At 43.1% G+C, this 19459-nt stretch overlaps 1 protein-coding gene across 2 annotated transcripts in view; it reads left to right on the forward strand.

The window, feature by feature from the left end:
• ST18 (ST18 C2H2C-type zinc finger transcription factor) overlaps positions 1-19459 on the forward strand; it is a 195179-nt gene that overhangs the window by 150148 nt on the left and 25572 nt on the right. Inside the window, exons 12-15 of one of the 2 annotated variants that reach the window (XM_084849571.1) lie at positions 10678-10790; positions 14620-14683; positions 15226-15293; positions 17063-17131. In XM_084849571.1, the coding sequence (XP_084705697.1) occupies positions 10678-10790; positions 14620-14683; positions 15226-15293; positions 17063-17131 (314 nt within the window). The remainder of the gene's footprint in view (positions 1-10677; positions 10791-14619; positions 14684-15225; positions 15294-17062; positions 17132-19459) is intronic. The other variant, XM_084849572.1, reaches the window with a different exon arrangement.

Raw genomic sequence — 19459 nt, forward strand, 5'->3', positions numbered from 1 at the left:
GCAGGCAAGGCATCTGCTTGTGCATGACAACCCATCCGTTTTAAACAAATGGGTGGTTACATGTGAACAACCCCACTGTAATTCGGTCTCAACTCTTTGACCACACATGTCTTATGCATAGGAAACATGAAATCCGGACTCAGAGGTTTTTGCTGCCTTTGATCAAACTGATCGTTACCTGAACCAAACTGAACCTGAATGTTGCCTTAGGGCCAAACTGCACATGCCAGCAGCAGATCTGTGTTTTTAGACAAGAGTCTGTACCAGTTACGTGTAAAGCTGGCAGTGGAGATGCAGTTAAGGTCCAAACATGGTGCAAGAGCAGGTGGTATTGAATCCTCCCACACCCATTGTGCTTTTCTATGATGGAACTTAACTCTTTATCAGCCACATTGCTATTGATCACAGAGTGGTCAAGACCCTGTCTAGGACCAAGATTAGCGATGTATAGACTTTACAGAGACTTTTGGCTAAACTACAGGAGACAGTGGAGACCCAGGTCTTTAAATGCCTGCCTGCCTGCTGCAACTGTGTGCAAAATGGGATGGTGGTGCAATTATTTGTGTGCTTATTTAATTTATATCATGTTTCCACCAAACAATGGCGCTCAAAGCAGCTAATAATAAAATCCAGATTCAAAACAAAATTTAATGCAAACATAACATAAAAACAAACAAAACACAATTAAAAACACAACAATAAAAGAAATAAATAGCACCAGTCAATTAAACTCCCTTCAGCAACAGACACATATCTATGCCAAAGGCCTGCCTGCATAAAAATGTCTTTGCTGCTGGCAGAAGCGCAGAGAGGTGGTCAACCTAGCATTCCTAAGCAGGGAGTTTTCAGGCCTGGGAGCAGCCACAAAGAAGGCCCTCTCTTGAGTCTTGCGTACCCACCAAATGTGCTGCTGATGGCAGTGGTGAGAGAAGGGCCTCCCCCGAAGGTGTTAAAATGCAGGCTGGCTCATTTGGGAGAAGGTGGTCTTTCAGGTAGTCTGGTCCCAGGTAGGGATGGATGGGTGCCTCCCCCCACCATACAGGTTCTCCGGGCACCCACCCAGCCCCTACCCCCACTTGCAAATCCCTGGACCCGTGCTCTATCCCCATGCCCACTCGCTGAGCTGCTCGCACTTACCCAGGTCCTGCCCTCCTCCGCCGTGATCACCATGTTGTGAAAAACCATGGCAACCACAAAAATGCTCATATAGAGCTATATGCAAAATGGTGCCATGAATTGGCCATATATGCAAGATTACAGGCATCAATGGGCTATTTACTAAGGCTGTGCAGGGACCCCCCAATCTGACTCAGAAGCCGCTTCGTGGCTTTGGAGGCAGGCCCAATTCCACTCGGGCTGATTCAGGGCCCCCCCGACCTGACTTGGCCCCAGAGCAGGATTCAGATGCTGAACCCCACTTCAGGTCCCACCCTGATGCCCCTGCACAACGCCCCAGCTCCTTACCTTGCTGCCGCCTTCTCCTCCTCCGATGCTGCCACCTCCACCGTTGCCTTCTCCTCCACTGCTGCTGCTGCCTTCTTCTCACCGCCGCTGCTGCCTTCTCCTTGCTGCTGCCTTCTCCACCTTTTTCTCGCTGCTGCCATCTCCGTTGCCACCAGGTCCAGAGGCCCAGACACACGACGACTCTTATTGCAGGGAGTTGCCATTTTTAAAATGGCGACTCCCTGCAATAAGAGTTGGTGTGTCTGGGCCTCAGGACCTGGCAGCGGTGGAGACGGCAGCGACGGCGGAACTGGCAATGATGGGCGGAGGAGGAGAAGGAGGAGGTGGCAGCAATGATGGCGGTGGAGGCGGAGAATGAAGAGAAGGCAGTGGTGGCAATGGTGGTGGCGGAGAAGGCGGCAATGGAGGTGGTGGCAGAAGAGGTGGGTGGCTCACGGCCAGCGGGGCTGGGCCAGAGGCCGATGCTCCGAAGTGCACTGAGTGCTTTGGAGACCCCCCAACCCTCTCCAGATTGCTTTGTGCCCCCTCTGCTTGGCTTCAGAACGGACTCAAAATGACTTGAACCAGCCTGCTTCGACTCGGGGTTTGGGCCGAAGCGGTGCACAGTCTACTATTTACACCTGTAATCTTGTATATATGGGTGATTCACAATGCCATTTTGAATATAAGTCTATATGTGCATTTTTCAATCGCCATGTTCTTTCACAACATGGCAATCATGGAGGAGGAGGATGGGGCCTGGGTAAGTGTAGGTGGCTCGGTGAGTGTGTGTGTGTGTAGGGGGGGGGTTGATCAGGGGCAGGGGCTTGGCAGGAATGGCTTGGAGAAAGTGGTCCACCGGACTCCTGCACCAAAATGGGTGCCCACACCAACTCTTCCAAGCTGTATAGGGCTTTATAGGTCATAATCAGAACTTTGAATTGTGCCTGGAAACAAACAAGTAGCCAGTGAACATGGGAGTCACATGCTCCCTGTAACCAGTCCTGGTCAACAGTTTGCTACAGCATTCTGGACCAGCTGAAGTTTCCAAAGAGTTTTTATAGACAGCCCCACATAGATAGGTTGAACATATTTCCTTGAGACAAAAATGGGATATTGGGATGACAAAAATGGGACGGAGTTATGTAATATTCCGTATTCATGAAAAAGACGATAACAAAAGTTTTATTACATGAACATATTGAGCTAACAATTATTCTTCAGTGACAGAACTCATACAAAAATTTAGGTAGACGTGGAGGGGGAATGTATTTCACCACAATCGTACTATGAATATTTCTCCGATGAAGTAATCTTACACAGCAAATTTCGGTCCTAAAAAACAACCTAAACTCACTGCAAAAGAACATGGAAAGGGGCGCAAATGAGTAACACTAATTTATTGCGTATACACACAAAAACCACTCATACATATATAAAATACTTATAAAATATCACATGAGCAGTAAACAAGTCTGTATGGCATACCACACGGAACACTCTAATGCAGGACTGCAGTGGCCAGACTGCAAAAAATCATAAACATACACCAAAAAGACAAAAAAAAGGAATGAACACCCCGGCTGCTATCACAAGCCGGTATATGCTAATGTCCCACCGGAGAGTTCCGCTGTAATTAAAAAATAGCTAACAGCCTGTTGAACCGAAATATGAGTCTGAAAAGTCTGAATCAAACTGAATGTAGGGCAGAAAGGATCTGTATGGGTGGAATGATGGTAGAAATAACAGTAAGACTCACCCTACTGGCTCCCACACACTGAATGGGGCTTAGCGACTGCCTCTTGAATTCCCTGCCACTGCAGACAAGCAAGGGGGTGGCGTCTGATCGACGCCAGCTCAAGAAGCCTGGCCCGGGCTGGATAAAGGAAATGGAACGTCCTCTTTCATCACACTAGTAGTTTTACTGCACGCATTGATTAGCATAGAGCCTTATGATAGACACGTTCAGGTTTTTACAAAAAATTAAAAACGGGACAAAATTGACATTTATATTAAAATGACGGGACGGTTGGGAAATATGGACAAAATGGTACTGTCCTGTTTAAAACGGTATGTATGGTCAGCCTACACATAGAGCATGTTGTTGCAGTGCTTCAAACAGAGTGTGACTAAAGTGTGGGTCACCATGATGAGATCAGTCATCTCTAGGAATGGGCCCAGTTGCTGCACTAGCTTCAGCTGTGCAAATGCACTCCTGGCCACTACCCAAACCAGGCATCCACATTCAGGGCTGTTTAAAGCACAAAAGGAGCTGGAACATCTGTTCACTACTCTCCATCCTGACGTTTTTCCTCACAAGATATTTTTCCTTCAACCTGGGTCTGACACTGGGAGTGAAACTGGCCCAGGGAAGGCCCAAAGAGTAAAATAATGGGGAAGTGGGGTAGGGTAGGCTGGAGATGTAGCACAGTCTGCCTTTGTAGTTTAAAACTCCACTGCCAGCTTTACACATAACTGCTTTAAAGACATAGATCTGCTTCACCCTCTGGCAATGGTCAAGTTCAGTCATCAAAGAAATCAAGCAAATATTTAAAATATAAGCCACATCCCATTCTCTCCTCTGTGTTCCTCACAAAGGCACTAGAACACAAAGGGAACATCAATATGCATATCAACATGGCACATCAATTTGGCCTACAATAGAGTTTCAATAGAAAACAAAAATGCAGCTGTGGGTCTGTGCCCACCCCTCCATAAATAAGACAAATATTTACATAAAGTGAATCATAATTTGTAAGAGATACTGTACTAAATTATAATTTAAAACCTGGTGATTTCCTTGTTTTTTTATTATGCCCTTTTCATTTATATGTTTATTGAGTGTTGGCGGTATGTTTTTTGTTTGTTTGTTTGTTTTCTTTCCCCCTCCCTCTATCTTTTTGGCCATGTTTTCCCCGTGAACGTCATTGCCAGAACTAGGAGTGTTATTTGGACTTGCTGTTATGATGAATAATCAGCATCGAACCCTTATAATGCCAGTTGAGTGACACTTTGACAACTTAACAGGAATCAGCATCGTTTATTCAGATTTAACTTTCCGTATAACTTAGGAATAGTACACACAAAATGGTTGCCAGGGGGAGGCCATATTTAATACTTCCCTGTGATCATGTCACCTTCCAACAAGCTGTTTGTGGCCAGTATCTCACAATGCAGAAAATTAGGGGATTTACTTCTATGCCAGTGCAAACTTCGAGGGGGCATGGAGAAGGTCTGCAGTAGCATGGAACAAAATGCCCCAGTGCCTTTGGTGAGCTTCTGCACACCAGTGGCTTGCTTCAGTAAGGAAGACAGCTGCCACAGGGAACCATTTAAAGCTGTCCTTACATGGTAACCATTCTGTGTGCTCGGCTCCTCAGCAACCCCAAGTGTGTGTGTGTTTTTTTATCAAACTTGCTCTAGTGAAGTGGCACTCCCAGAGGTCAACTGCCATGTTCACAGCCATGCAGCTAGGTAATGAATGGTCTTGTGGGGGCCATATTTAGATGGCCATATGTATGATTTCCATTGTCAATCCCTTCAATTGCCATTCCATGCTTTAAAGCTGCTTCTACATATCTGATATGGTAGAATAACAGGAACAACAAAACGGTTTGCCAATTTATTTATTTATCTATTACATTTATATCCTGCCTTTATTCCTCTTTAAGGAACCTAGGCAGCATACGTTATCCTTCTCCTCTCCATTTTATCCTCACAACAACAATCCTGTGAGGTAGGTTGGGCTGAGAGTCTGTGACTGGCCCAAAGTCACCCAGTGAGCTTCTATGGCCGAGTGGGGACTAGAACCCAGATCCCCCAACTCCCAGTCCTCTGCATTTTAAACTCATTTAAATCATAGCACCAACATGACCACAGGAATAAAATGGAGTTGGCTTCAGCACCTCCTGTTCTTTGGATGGCCATTTGGGAGCCCAGCCCTAGTTGCACCACTGCATGATCACCCTGATGTTCTGAACGTTTTGCTTGAAAATGGTAGGGAGTATGACCCAGAGGGAGGGGGCGAAGCTACAAGTGGTTGGCTGGTGTAGTCAGAGGACTACACATGAGGAAAGAGGAAGAGAAGCCACTGAGGGCTTATAGAGGCAGCTTGTGGAGCTTTGAGGGAAAAGGGCAAGGACAAGTTGAGATTGTTTTGTGATGGGGTGGTAATTGTAATTGTAGGTGCAGTATGCCTGTTGCCATCTCTGCGGCTGACCTTGCTAGACAAGTGCCTCAACCTCATGAGTCTTATCTCGGTGGTGTTCTCAATTGAGTTCTCGACCTGTCCAGTGAACCTCTCTCAGTCACAACTGGGTCCTATTGGTGAGGCAAGCCACGTGTCATTTCCTCAAATGCAAATTGCTCCATCATGAAGTTGAAAAAGCCCTGGAGACAGTTACAGAACATATGCAATAGATTGCAACTGTAGTAATAAAGATAATAGAATCATAGAATAGTAGGGTTGGAAGGCAAGTCCAACCTGCTGCTCAATGCAGGAATCCAAGTCAGAGCATCCCTGACAGATGGCTGTCCAGCCTCGTGGAGCCCACCACCTCCCTAGGTAGTTGGTTCCATTGTTGTATTGCTCTAACAGTCAGGAAGTTTCTCCTGATGTTCAGGCGGAATCTGGCTTCCTGTACCTTGAGCCCATTATTCCGTGTCCTGCACTCTGGGATGATCAAGAAGAGATCCTGGCCTTCCTGTCTGTGACAACCTTTCAAGTACTTGAAGATGTTTCTGTGAATTGGTAAACAAAGCTTTGGATCTTAATACAGAAAAAAAATAACACAGAGCTAGGGATGGGCAGATTCCCTACCTGCCGGTCCATGGGGAATCTGCCCGCTGGAGGGAGGCAATCCGTTCCTCCCCCTGGAATCCTCTTCGGCTGGCTCTGCTCCGCAGCAATTCTGTGGAGCCACCAGCCAGCTCCGAAGTGCCTGCGATACGGCCGCCATGCTGTATCGCTAGCTGAAGGGGACTTGACTGACTGCGGATGCAAATGGCGTCCAGGATGCCATTTGCAGCCGTAAAGGCCTTGGTTTAAGGTAAATGCAGCCGTAAATGGCTGCATTTACCTTAAATTAAGGCCTTTACGGATGCAAATGGCGTCCTGGACACCATTTGCATCCCTGCCTTTCATTCACGCGATAGGCTACTGAAATATTTGCGTAGCCTATCGTGTGAATGAAAAGCAGGGACGCAAATGGCATCCAGGACACCATTTGCATCCCTGTTTTACGTGATTTTTTTACGGAGCTGGGGGATCTGTTTTACAGAGCCGGAGGATCCAGCCAAAGAGGATTCCGTGGGGAGGTGGAGGTAAATGTTCTGTTCCACCATGGACTCGGGAGGGGGGCGGATTCTTTAGAATCCAGCCTCATTGGAGTCTGTGGCGGAATTTTCCGCCATCCCTACACACAGAGCACATGAAAAATGCCATCAAGATTTTAAGCTTTGAACACATCTTCAAGTTAAAAGCTGTCAGTCTCAACTTAAAAGCTGTGCTGATTCTCCAAAAACTGATGTCTGTGGATGCCTTGCATGTTGCATAACCATGTCCATCATTCAGATCTGGGGGTAGGGATGTACGAATCCCTTACCTTGCTCCGCTCAGGGGCATCTGCGGTGGGGGGGAGGCGATCTGTCCCTCCCCCCAGAATCCTGCCCGGCCGGCTCCGCTCCACGGCAAGGCTGCAGAGCCACTATGCCGGCCGCCATTTGCGTCCCTGATAAGCCGTGATAGGCTACATAAGTATCTACGTAGCCTATCACGGCTTGGCAGGGACGCAAATGGCGGCTGGCGTAGTGGCTGCCATTTGCGGCCGTAGCCCAGCAGCGGCTGGAAGACAACCCTGAGCTGCCGCTGCCGGAGCCGCCGCCGGAGCTGCCGCTGCTGCCGCCACTGCCAGGTAGGCTCCGTCCCAGGGGGATTCCGTGGGGTGGCGGGGGGGATTGGCTCGTACCGCCACGGACTCTGGGGGGACGGATTCTAAAGAATCCAGCCTCACTGGAGTCCATGGTGAAATTCTCCAACATCCCTACCTGGGGGTCCTCCTACTGCACACACAAGCACAATCTTTTAGCATTTCACTGTATCTTTTTAGGGATGTTGGAGAAATCTGGGTGGAATTCGATGAGTTTTCCTAGGTTCTCCCCCATGACTTCGTTCCAGTTCCAGCTGTGGCACCCAACTTGGTCTGCAATGAGTCAGACCAGTTTGCAGATTTTCCAGGCATTTTGCACATTTTTTCAGGTTTTGTCATTTGTGTAAATTTCTGAACAATTTGTGCAAATTTCTGAGCAATTTGTGTGAATTATGGCTGAATTTGCAAAAAATTGCTCAGAAAATTCCACAAATTGCAGAACTTGCAAAAAAAACATGCAAAACGTGTTCCAGAATTGGGGAAAAGCCTGCATCTGGCTTCAGAAATCATGCAAACCGAGTAAACATGCCATGGACCTCCATCGAGTTCTCCATCAGAAAAGAACCAGATTTCCCACCCGCAGACATCCCTAGATACTTGAGCCATTGTCTTTTCCTTCAAACTTCAAAGATCATGGAAAAGGGTCCTGGGAAGAGGCAAAGAATTACTGCAACCATGTGCTGTAATATACCTCTGCCTGCTGTCTGAATGGCCATCACACAATTCTCTCCCCAGCTCCTGACATTCCAAAATGTCTAGAGCAGCCTTCCCCAACCTGGTGCCCTCCAGACATGTTGGGATGATGGGAGTTGTAGTCCAACACATCTGGACTACAATTTCCAGCCCCTTGATGATATCTAAAATCAGCTGTCTGAGGCAGTTTCCTCACTCTTTCTAATGGTAGGGCCAAATGTCCTTTAATCTCAACTAAATCAGGTAGCCTGATATCAAACCTGGCTTCAAGCCACTGATTGTACTGATTTATTTTCAGTTCAGTTTTGTGTGTTGTTGTTTTTTGTTTTGGGCTTGGGGGAGAAACCCCTTGCTGTGGCTGGAAATTATTTATTTGTTTGTTTGTTTGTTTATTAATTATTAATATTTTCTATACAACCCAGTAGCCAAAGCTCTCTGGGCAGTTCACAAAAAATCTGAATGCCATTTCAATGAGTTCCAAGTGGTCATCATGTGATGAAGGTGTTCTGGAGACCAATAAGAATAGTTAACATTTGTACAGTGCTCTCAATTGACCAAAGCACTTCACATGTAGCATCTAGTCATAATTCGTACAGCAACCCTGTAAGAGTTCTGCCATTTCTGGTGGACAGGTGGGATATAAATTTAATAAAATAAAAATAAATAAACACTATAAGTTAAGCCGGTATTACTATCCCCCATTTTGCGGATTGAGGGACTGAGGCTGAGAGAGAAAGTGGTTTGCCTAAGGCCACCAAGTGAGTTCATGCCAGAGGACTTCCTGATTTGTAGCTGAGCTTATACTATGCTAACTCTCAAAAAAATACCTTGCTTCCTCTGTGATAATATTTCTCTAGAGGCTCGGGGATGAAGCTGGGATAAGCAATGTATTCAAGATTGGACGTGGCTGGAAGTGGCTTGCAGTCTGTAATGAAGAGGTTTGCAGGATGTTGTTAGCATTTCCTTTGTGACTTGCCTTGCTTGAGAGTGTTCCTCTGAGAGTAGAATGGCCCATCAGCAGAATAGCGATTTTTATGATGGCACTACTGTTAAGTAGAACTGGCCGTTGAAGAAGAATGGACACATAGTTTGGATACAGATAGGCCAGAATGTTTGCCTTCATGGACTTTATGCCCATAGAAGAAGGAACTATAAAGGGGTTGGACTCGATGGTCTTATAGGCCCCTTCCAACCCTACTATTCTATGAAAGGAAACCGGACATGCATTTAACATAATGAAGGGACTCAAAGAGGGACTTCTGTTTATTTTGACCTGAATAATTTTGTCTCTGATCTACATCCAAGGCACATTTATTCCAAACAATACTGGATATGGACAGGAGTATCAGAAATAAAGATTTAGTGACGCATAAGGGTGTCAGCTGCCCCTGGGCAAAAATAAATAATTATTGTATCTAGTCCTAAATTCTTGCTATCTGATTCATATATGCACAACAGTTGGTCAGTTGTGTTGGTCATTTCTAGAAAATATCTCTGTCACACACTGAGAAATGGCCTGTCCAGATGTCCCTTAAAAAAATAGTAATCCTGAATTTGGAAAAGGCTTATACTGTCTCCAAAAGGAGAGTGCCGAGAAATAGCTGGAGCTGTCAGTTTAGTTCAACTGTCAGTTCTCCAAAGATTTCAGGGCTTAAAATGTTACAAGTGCCAGATGCTATTATCTGTTATTCGTGTTGTCATTATGCTCTGGTCTTTGCAGAAATCAATATAAATGTCCATCTGTACATTAATGGGATTTCATTTGGGTTTTGTGTGTGTGTGTGTGTGTGTGTGTGTGTGGGAATTCCCCTGTGTGTGCATATGCAGACTGGCGAGGATCCAAAGAATTGTGCACTACTTGAGCTTCTCAAACAACACTCACCCCACACATGCACAAACATAAGTGCAGTGTAGCAGACCACTTTGGAAGCAGAATTGGAGGGTGGGGAGGGTCTGGTGTTGAAAGAAAATAAAACAAATAAACATCCTACTAGACCTTTGCAAGTTCTTGACCTCACCTTATTTTAGCTCTGGATCCTGGCCACTCTCTGTCCAAGGTATCTTTGTCAAGTTTTACACTGTGAGGGCTTCTTGCATTTGTTCTTAATATTAGTTATGCATTTCTCCTTTAAACTTCTGACAGCAACAGTATTTGAAATTCAAGGGTGCTTGAATTTAATTCATTGGGTCTGAAAGCTGATTCATAGGTGCATGTAGCTCATCATATAGATGTCACGTGATACTGAACATATGAACTTGCTCCACAGAGAAAGTATTGTATTCGAGCTGACACAAAAACTCTGGTTATGGCGTTTAATCTGTGAAGACTGTTTCAAATCTTCAAGTCATTATTTGATATTGCAATCATCCATTTATGAATATGCCAGTTGCTGGTTTTTTCCTCACACAGTAAGAAATCAAATCAGACAAGGAAATGCCTTTAGTTTGACCCTTTAAAAAGTTTTGTGGGGAAAAGCCCTTGACTCTCTGTTGGAAGTAAGCTTGTTTTCAATGGTACCTTTTTAATCTGAATCAACTAAATATTTCCCAGTAGTCAGCATTGAGTAGAATACAGCAACACATCAGAATAACAGTCTCTTCTACTTTTTTTCAGAAAGATCCTGTGATCTGTCTTGAAAGTCTGGAGGAAAAAAAATACTCAGATGTCTCAGTCCCTAGTCCAAAACCCAAGCTCCACTCAAGAGATCTCAAAAAGGAATTGATCACGTGAGTCACAACATTTGTCATGATTTTCCTCCCCATCTCCTTATGGCCTTGAGAACTCTAAGCAGTGCTGGTCTTTCAGACTTCCAAAAAGCTGGATCACATGGCCATTATATACTGCAGAACTATGGCTGCCAAGACATCTTTCCTATTTGGTGCCTTCGTTGATATAGCTGGGTAGACTTGCAGCAATATCCCCCTTTGCCGGTTGGCCCATTCCATTTACTAAATACAGGATCCTACCAAACAGGAACACCTGACAAGCAGTTAATAGGCATGCTTGCCGAGGTTTGGATCACACAAGCACTTGCCCGTATGTTGTACGTGTTTGCTGTGTAGCTGTCAATTAGGGATGTCAGAGAAATCTGCAACGGAATGAAATTAGTTTGAATTTTCAAGCATCTGACTTGTGGATACTGCAGCAGACAGGCTTTTCCCCTGTCAGGCAGATTCCGCTGACCTGAGGACTGATTTTTTAACTTTCCAGAATTTTGTGCAAATTTTGTTGTAGAAAAATAAGCATTTTTTGAAAAATGCAAATTTTCCCAATACGTTAAAGCATGAAAATGCACATTACAGGGGAATTTGTGCATTTTTGCACATGTGAAATTGTTCAATTGTGCAATTGTGCATTTGCACAAATGCAAATTTATACAGATTCGGAAACAAAAAGATCTAATTCCATTGATGGGTGGACAATGGAATGAAAGGTGCCTGATAATCCGCAAAACACAGACAGAACAGATTTTACACAATCTGTACATCTCTACTGTCAATGTACAGGCAGGTCTGTTTGTATGGCACATTTCTGTGGAACCACAATAAAGCAAACAGAATGTGATATCGGTTGCAGAAGTACATATTGTCCAAGTAGAGCTTGGTGTCTAATATAGCAGCACTTTAAGAACACACCTTAAAATGCTCTATTTTGCTCTCTCTTAGGTTTCATAGGACCAATGCACTCTGTACCATTTAACATTGATAGTCTGCATCATTCATTCATTCATTCAATACCAAACACGTTGATGTCAGTCTTAAATCTGGTATTTGCCTTCTAGATTTAGAAGCATTAGCTGCTTCTCAATATTACGGTTCCCATGAGCCAAATTTGCTTGGACCTGCATACCTTAACTCAAATCCAAAGACTGCTCACCATATTGAATCCACACTTACAGATCACTTACAGTTTAGCTTTGCCTTTTTCAAGAACAAAAACGCTGACAAAGTTAATGGGAGGAAAAACAATAATTTTGCTAGTGAAAAATTATCACATAGCAATTGATCTTTTTAAAGATTGATTGCTATGTGACATTAATTTTCACCACTGTTTACCACCTTAATCTTAAACTGGACATAATTTCTTTTCTCTATACTTACAATAACTACAAACCTCTTATGAAATCTTAAAGCATCCATAAGACTTGCTTTGCATACTGCATGCTGATGGGCACCCAAAATGTGCTTGGGTACACAATTTAATTCAAAAACACTTAAGTGTTGCTGTATAACGGCTCTAAAGGTAACACTGAGGGCAGGGAACATTTACTAAATATCCACTGGCAGAATAGGTAGTTAGTGAGCAATACAAATGGCTCCATCATGAGGAAGTACCTATAATGACAGTAGCAATTGTAAAAGAAAAATTCTCCCTCTGAGGCTCAATTACAATGAAGTTTCTTCATTACAAATATAGATTACATATTTTGAAATATTAATCGCCTCTCCAATGATTATATTATACCAAAGCAGCTGTAAGACCCAGAATGAAATAAGTTGTCTCAATGATATACTGCTACTTAAAAGAATATTGTGCACTCTGTGTCTATTTTTAAAATATTATTTTGGGGTCCATGTTGGGAGGATTAACAAAGAGAATAATTTTGCTTCAAAGGACATGAATGAAAACAGTAGCGGGAGTCAAAATGCCTAATATAGGACAGAAAGGGTGTTTTGTAAGTAGTAGCTGCCATATACAGGCTTAAACACGGAACATTCTCATGCTCCCTAGATTTCCTAACAGAATGTGGGAGAAAATGCAACTTATGAGTGGAAAATGTATACAAAATTAAAATAGTTTAATCCAGAAGTAGGCAACCTTTTCATGCCTGCACGCACATCTGGCAAGCAATTTGTGAAACTGCCCCGGGCATCACCTCCAAATAGGCACACTGCAGAGGAACATATTGGCCCACAGCCATCTGCTGCCTTCATTTCCTAAGAATGTGTCTGAGCCCCATGTGTGGCCCAGAGGCATTCATGGGAAGAGAAGATGGGAACAACTAGAGGCTCTCACTTTGCTTTGAAGTGATCCAGCTCAGTAAGAAATGTTATTTGAAATAAAGAAATACATAAAAAGTGGGAGGGGCAGGGCAACTTGGCAGGTGCTAAGAAAGGTGTCTGAGGACGGACTGGTGCCTGCAGGTGCCACATTGTCTACCCCTGGTTTAGCCTCTTTGCCAGAAAATGGCTCTTTCTCATTTTTATTTATTTATTACATTTCTATACTGTCCAAAGCCAAAGCTCCCTGGGCAGTCTAGGGTCCTCAGGCTGACCAACTTTCAGCTCTCAACTCCATTGCCTCCTTATGGAACAGAGACATTGGCCTCGCTCAAACATAACAATCACAGTCAAATTATCAGTAGTTTATTAAACTAGGAATGAGCATTGTGCTCAAGTATTCCATCTTTTCCCCTCTCCTTCTCCCATCTCGCAGTCAGTATCATGGTTTATTAAGCTACTGTTTCCTGTCGTGTCTGAACTAGAAATCTGAGGTGCTGGTTCCAGATCCTAGTTTGTAAATATAAATTAAACTACAGTTTCCTAGTTTTTATATGATGGAAAACTTACTAAACTACAATTGACACACTGAAGATGGGCACATGAGGGAAGGGGAGGGGACGGGTCAGGACAAATGGGTACATGGGTTGTTAGATCAATATTATTGTATCTAAATGGGGCCGGAACATCTTGGTGGACTTAGACCATCCAAACCAGATTACACTAGCCTTTAATATCACTTATGAGTATATAGCAAGGGACTGAATCCAGATGCACACTCTACAACCTATACTATTCAAAGTGCTCGTTGTTACCTTTAAAGCCCTAAATGGCTTGAGAGCAGGTTATATGAAGGAACACCTATACCCACAAGAGTCTGCTGGGCCATTACAGTCTATGAGGCCCTGCTCACAGGTCCATCAAATAAGGTCCATCAAGTTGGAGGACAAAAGAGATAGGGCCTTCTCAGTGGTGGCCCCTCACTATAGAACTCCCTTCAACAGGTGACTGACTTGGCGCCCTTGCTGTATGCTTTTAAATGGGCTTTAAGAACTGGTTGTTCATATCTGCTTTTTCCTGATTAATTTGTAATTAACTTAACTTAGGCTTTTAAATAGTAATATTTTAATTGTTGCTGCTTTTATTATTTAACCTTATTAATGATTTTGATAGTATTGTTGAAATGTACATTATGATTATATATTTTGTTTATGTTTATTTAAATATGTACATATATAAAATAAGCAAATACTATTAACAATAATTAACAAAATTTCATATTTTACATTACATTGGAGGTGTTTTAAAACAACAAGAAGAACCTGTAACTAAATAGAACCCTATCTGATCCCAATGTTGAACTAGTAATGTGTTTTCTACAACCACAGGAAAGCTAAATAGTTACTGCCTTTATCCTTGTATTTAGAGCTGCTTACAGAGTTCACCTGTCTACAACCTAAGTTTCATAGTGGCATTTTTAAGTACCATCCAAACACCGTAAAGGGTGCCACAAGACTGACTGACTCTTTCTCTTTCTCTCTCTTTGCTGCAAAAGACAAACATGGCTACACCTCTGGAATGGCTACCCCTCTGGAGTAACACATTTATCATGGCATGAGCTTTCATAAGCAAGAACATACTTCATGAGATGGCATATATGCAATCTATTCATATGCTAATGAGATATATTTGACTTATGCACAAACACTGGTAATTTTAAGATCTGTAGAAAATATGGGGGCTTCTGTTTCCACAAAGTTATCAAAACTTGCTATAGTTCATACTCATCGTTACTGACATAATATCATTCAGGGGTACTATCATGAAGAGAACCATATCAGACAGCTATAAGGCCAGTTTACATGTGTAAGCAGACTTCTGCCTCATCCCCCAGCACTGTTCTGCATGCAGACACACAACTACAGGGAGAAACTTTAGCATGAATTGGGTTTGTAGCATGGAGAGTCACAGCCATTTTCTGTGACTCATGTGAACACACTAACATTTCTTCATACTCTAATGTGCTCTGGTGTGCTGCATACACAACTATGAGTGTGGGATGAGGGAAGGCCACTCATGTGTATTTAGTCTATTTATCATATGATTAAATAAAAAAAAGTTCACTGCAGTGTATGTGTGCAATTTCCCTTCATTTTATTTTCTTAGGTGTCCAACGCCAGGATGTGATGGCAGCGGTCATGTGACAGGAAACTATGCATCACACCGCAGGTAAAAAAAGAAAAAAGAAAACACAAAAGCAATTAATTACAAAATGCAGAAATGCTATTATGGACATGGAGGTTTTTTTAATAGTACTAGCTATTTTTCTGTGGTGGCCACAATCTGTTTCCAGGCCCAATATGAAGTGCTGGGTTGTTTTGTTTTTTGAACCTTTAAATCCCTAAGCAGCTTGGTACCAGGTGACCTGAACAACTGCCTTCTCTCACATCTCTTTCACGTGGGGCCACCTTTCCTCTGTGCTCTCTTCCAGTGGCCAAAGAGAGTCTCTTGCAGCCATTGACTCAGACAACATTCTGCTAAAGTAGGGAATGGTGAGGAGCCATCTTTTTCTTGTTGTCCTTGCTGCAGCTTTTTGCTGGCCTTTATTCCTTCCCTTCAAAATCTGCCCCACTACTAACTGACAGTAAAAAAAAAAGGAAGGGTGGAGGAGAACCCAGATAGGTTCTCCTCCACACTTTCTTGTTGGACTCTACCTAAACAAGTGATTGCATTAACTTAGGGTTCTGGCTCTTGTTTCATTTCTTTGCATTACGAAAAGTGTCAGACCTAGCTATTGAATATTCCAGAAAGGGTGAACTGGTATAGTCCTAGCTATTATATCCTGTTTTGGTCTGTAATTTTTCTTCTTTCCCTTCCCACTGTGACCATCTTTCTCATCCCTGTATAAGCACCACCACCCAGCAGGCCTCACCCTTTCCCTTTCCCAGTGCTGTCTCCTACCCCACTGATGCCTGAGCTTCAGGGCTAGAGTAGAAGGTATCTCATTCATTCACCATATGTGCCATCTCTGTGAGAATGCCCATCTCAGCCTCTCTTCTCCCCACAGCTGTTGAGTAAGTACCTCTATTTTGTCAGGCAGGGAGACAGCAGTTTTCTCTGCCCATCCTGCACAACAGGTGAAGTGAGGTGGGTGGCTGCTAAGAAGGGGGCCTTTTCTGTTGTGGCGTCCCAGTTGTGGAATAAGCTTCCCAGAGAGGCTTTCCTGGTGCCTACATTGTGCTCTTTTCGGCCCCAGGTGAAGACCTTATTTTCCCAGGCATTTTAGTCTTTCATTTTTAAATCTTTTACTGTATTTTGCACTGCTGCTAAGTTTTCTTTTATCTTTTATGCCATAGTTTTGAACTTTTATGTTAGATTTTATTGTGGTTATATTTTATGGTATTAGTTGTGAACCGCCCCGAGACCTTCAGCTATTGGGAAGTATAGAAATGTAATAAATAAATAAATAGAGAAAAATGGAAAGCAGGTGCACTCACAGCCTGAAATCTGCACCTGCATCAACAGAACTGGCTTCTGAGCAACGGGTGTATGGTTATAAAAAGTATCGCGGGCTTATTTATTGACTTATTCAATGTATATACTGCCCTTCCGACAAATACTCTCGGGATAGTTTACAATCGTAAAAGCCCCTAACTACAATAAAATTACAACCAATACAATAATAAAACAAAACAAAAAAACATTTAGGAGATTAAAGAACCAGCAATAAAGTTAATAATCAGAGCAACAGTTTCAAGATTAAATGCCTCCTGGAAGAGGAAGATCTTAGCCTGTTGTCTAAATATATAGAGTGAGGATGCCAGTGGATCTTTCTGGGAAGGGCATTCCACAGTGTTGGATTTGCTGGTTCTGACTTGTTACAACAGTTGCTCTTTTGTCTTTTTTAATGGTTAAATGTTTTTAATGCAATCACATTGTTTATTGTTATTTTGCTATAGCATATTCAAGGAAGCCTATTTTATATTCGTTTTTCCCAGTGTTTCCGGCTGCCCATTAGCTGACAAGACATTAAAATCTTTGATGGCTGCCAACTCTCAAGAGCTTAAGTAAGTATTAGTTCCAGAAGAGCGTGAGGGATAGATTGCTACTCTTTTGACATGTTCTGCTGGTTTGGGAACTCAGTTTGGTTGTTTAGTAACAAGAACCAGTAAGGCTGTTCTGTATTCTACAGTACAGACTATTGCTCACATGTTTATTTATTTATTTTAAAATCACAAATATTTCCAGGGATATTTACTGTCCTTATCCCAATTTGGGCATTCTCATCGCCATGTAATTAGAATTGTGGGAGTGGGGATAAGCGCACTAGCTCTACTCTGTTCATCGCTGACCTCGTTGTCATCCCTGCCATTCTCCATGCATTGGAGGTAGAACATCTGACTGTATTTTATTTATGGCGCGATCCTATACATGTTTATATGGAAAAAAGTCCTACCACTCCCAGCATGCTCTAGCCAGCCATGCTGGCTGGAGCATGCTAGAAGTGGTAGAACTTTTTCTGTATAAACACGCATAGGATTGTGCCCTTATTTACTTACTTACTTAACTTGAGATCCAATGTGGTGCGAGAGTCGGTGTGGTATAGTGGTTAGAGTGTTGGGCTGGGAAATTGGGAGATCCGGGTTCTAGTCCCCACTCGGCCATGAAGCTCACTGGGTGACTTTGGGCCAGTCACTGCCTCTCAGCCTAACCTACCTCACAGGGTTGTTGTGAAGATAAAATGGAGAGGGGGAGGACTATGTAAGCCACCTTGGGTTCCTCGCAAGAAGAAAAAGGCAGGTTCTAAATGTAATAATAGATAAATAAACTTAAATCCCACTTTTCTGCCAAAAACTAATGCTCAAGGCAGCTAACAATAAAATCCATATTAAAAACAAAATCTAAATTAAAACTTAACATAAAAACAATTAAATAAAAAAACACAATGAAAAACACAATAATAAAAGAAATAAAGAGCACCCAACCAATTAAAAAAAAAACCCTTGCGCAACAGATGGGCTTATCTGCCAAAGGCCTGCCTGAATAAAAACATCTTTGCCTGCTAGCGGAAGGACAACAGAGAAGGGGCCAACTTAGCCTCCCTTGGCAGGGGCTTCCAAAACTTGGGAGCGGCCACTGAAAAGGCCCTGTCTCTCACATTCCCACTAGGCTTGTGTTGGCACTCCATGCTATTGGAGCACTCCAAGAGAGCTTCGGCTATTGGGCGGTATAGAAATAAATAAATAAATAAATAAATGCTATTTACAACTTAGATCTTCCAGAATTCTAAATCATAGTGCAGATTTTCACCTTCCTGACGAGAGAGAGAGAGAGAGAGAGAGAGAGAGAGAAAGAAAGAAAGTTATGCCTTTTCTTCTTCATGCTGTGTCTCTGAACACAGGGGGAGGGCATGGTGTTCCTTTGGGTCAGAGCAAGTCCAAAAAGAGAGTAGAAAGAGGAGACTTCCCTCAGCTGCAGCTTGTGTTTACCTAGTGGAGTCCATTGGAAGTGGGTGTGCAGAAAAAGAGCAGTCAAAACCAAGTTCCAGACTAAGTCAAGTTACATTTACCATAAGGAATCCCCTGGAGTAAAGAGCCAGCCTGACAGCTCTTACAGCCAGGCACACGAGTAGTCTTTCTGGACAATTTGGTCTTTAAAGCAACCTACTTTCCATACTGAACTGAGGCCAGTGCGGTGGCTTGCAGCTTAATTGTTTTAATAGCTTGGATAGATCACGAATGGAGGAGAGTTGACCATTCATGATTTCAGAAGGTCAGAGGTTGTATGGACATTCCCTTGTCCATTTCAATAGAGAATTTCAATGTGAAACTTTCAAGACTAGTTTGCCTTAGTTTGCTAGATCTTTCCTTGCTCACTTTTCCAGACAAAATGTAACTTCTTGAACCAAGGTGCTAGGGGACATGGTGGAATATTGTTCTCCAGCAGCAAGAGAGAGGTATCTGCAGGCTTGGGGAAATGCTAAGGTTTGCAGAAGTACAAATACATTTTAGGGGGAAATCCCTAAGGGCGAGGAACCCCCAAACACCTTGTGAGGACTGAGCTTGCACAATGGACACAAAACACTGAGTGTCCGTTGTCAGGAAAAAAAGAGAAAACCACGGTGGGGGACAGGACATGGAATAATGTGGAAAGGGCATGGCTGGCTGGAAAAATGAATGGAGGACTTTGCACTGCAATATATTGTTTTAGGAGGACCCACTTATAAGATTCTAGCTAACTTCCACTTCTCCCTCGCTATGCCCCAAGTCCACCCAGTTTTTTTTCTAGGCATGCATAAATCTGTCTATTCCACATCTGATTATTTTAAATCTCAAATTCTTTCCATCCTGTTTTTTAATTGCACATTATTTCCATCCCATACTAAAATGTGAGAA

Source organism: Heloderma suspectum, chromosome 4, assembly GCF_057233095.1.
Source record: "Heloderma suspectum isolate Gila_16-S chromosome 4, 16-S_ref, whole genome shotgun sequence".
NCBI lineage: Eukaryota > Metazoa > Chordata > Lepidosauria > Squamata > Helodermatidae > Heloderma > Heloderma suspectum.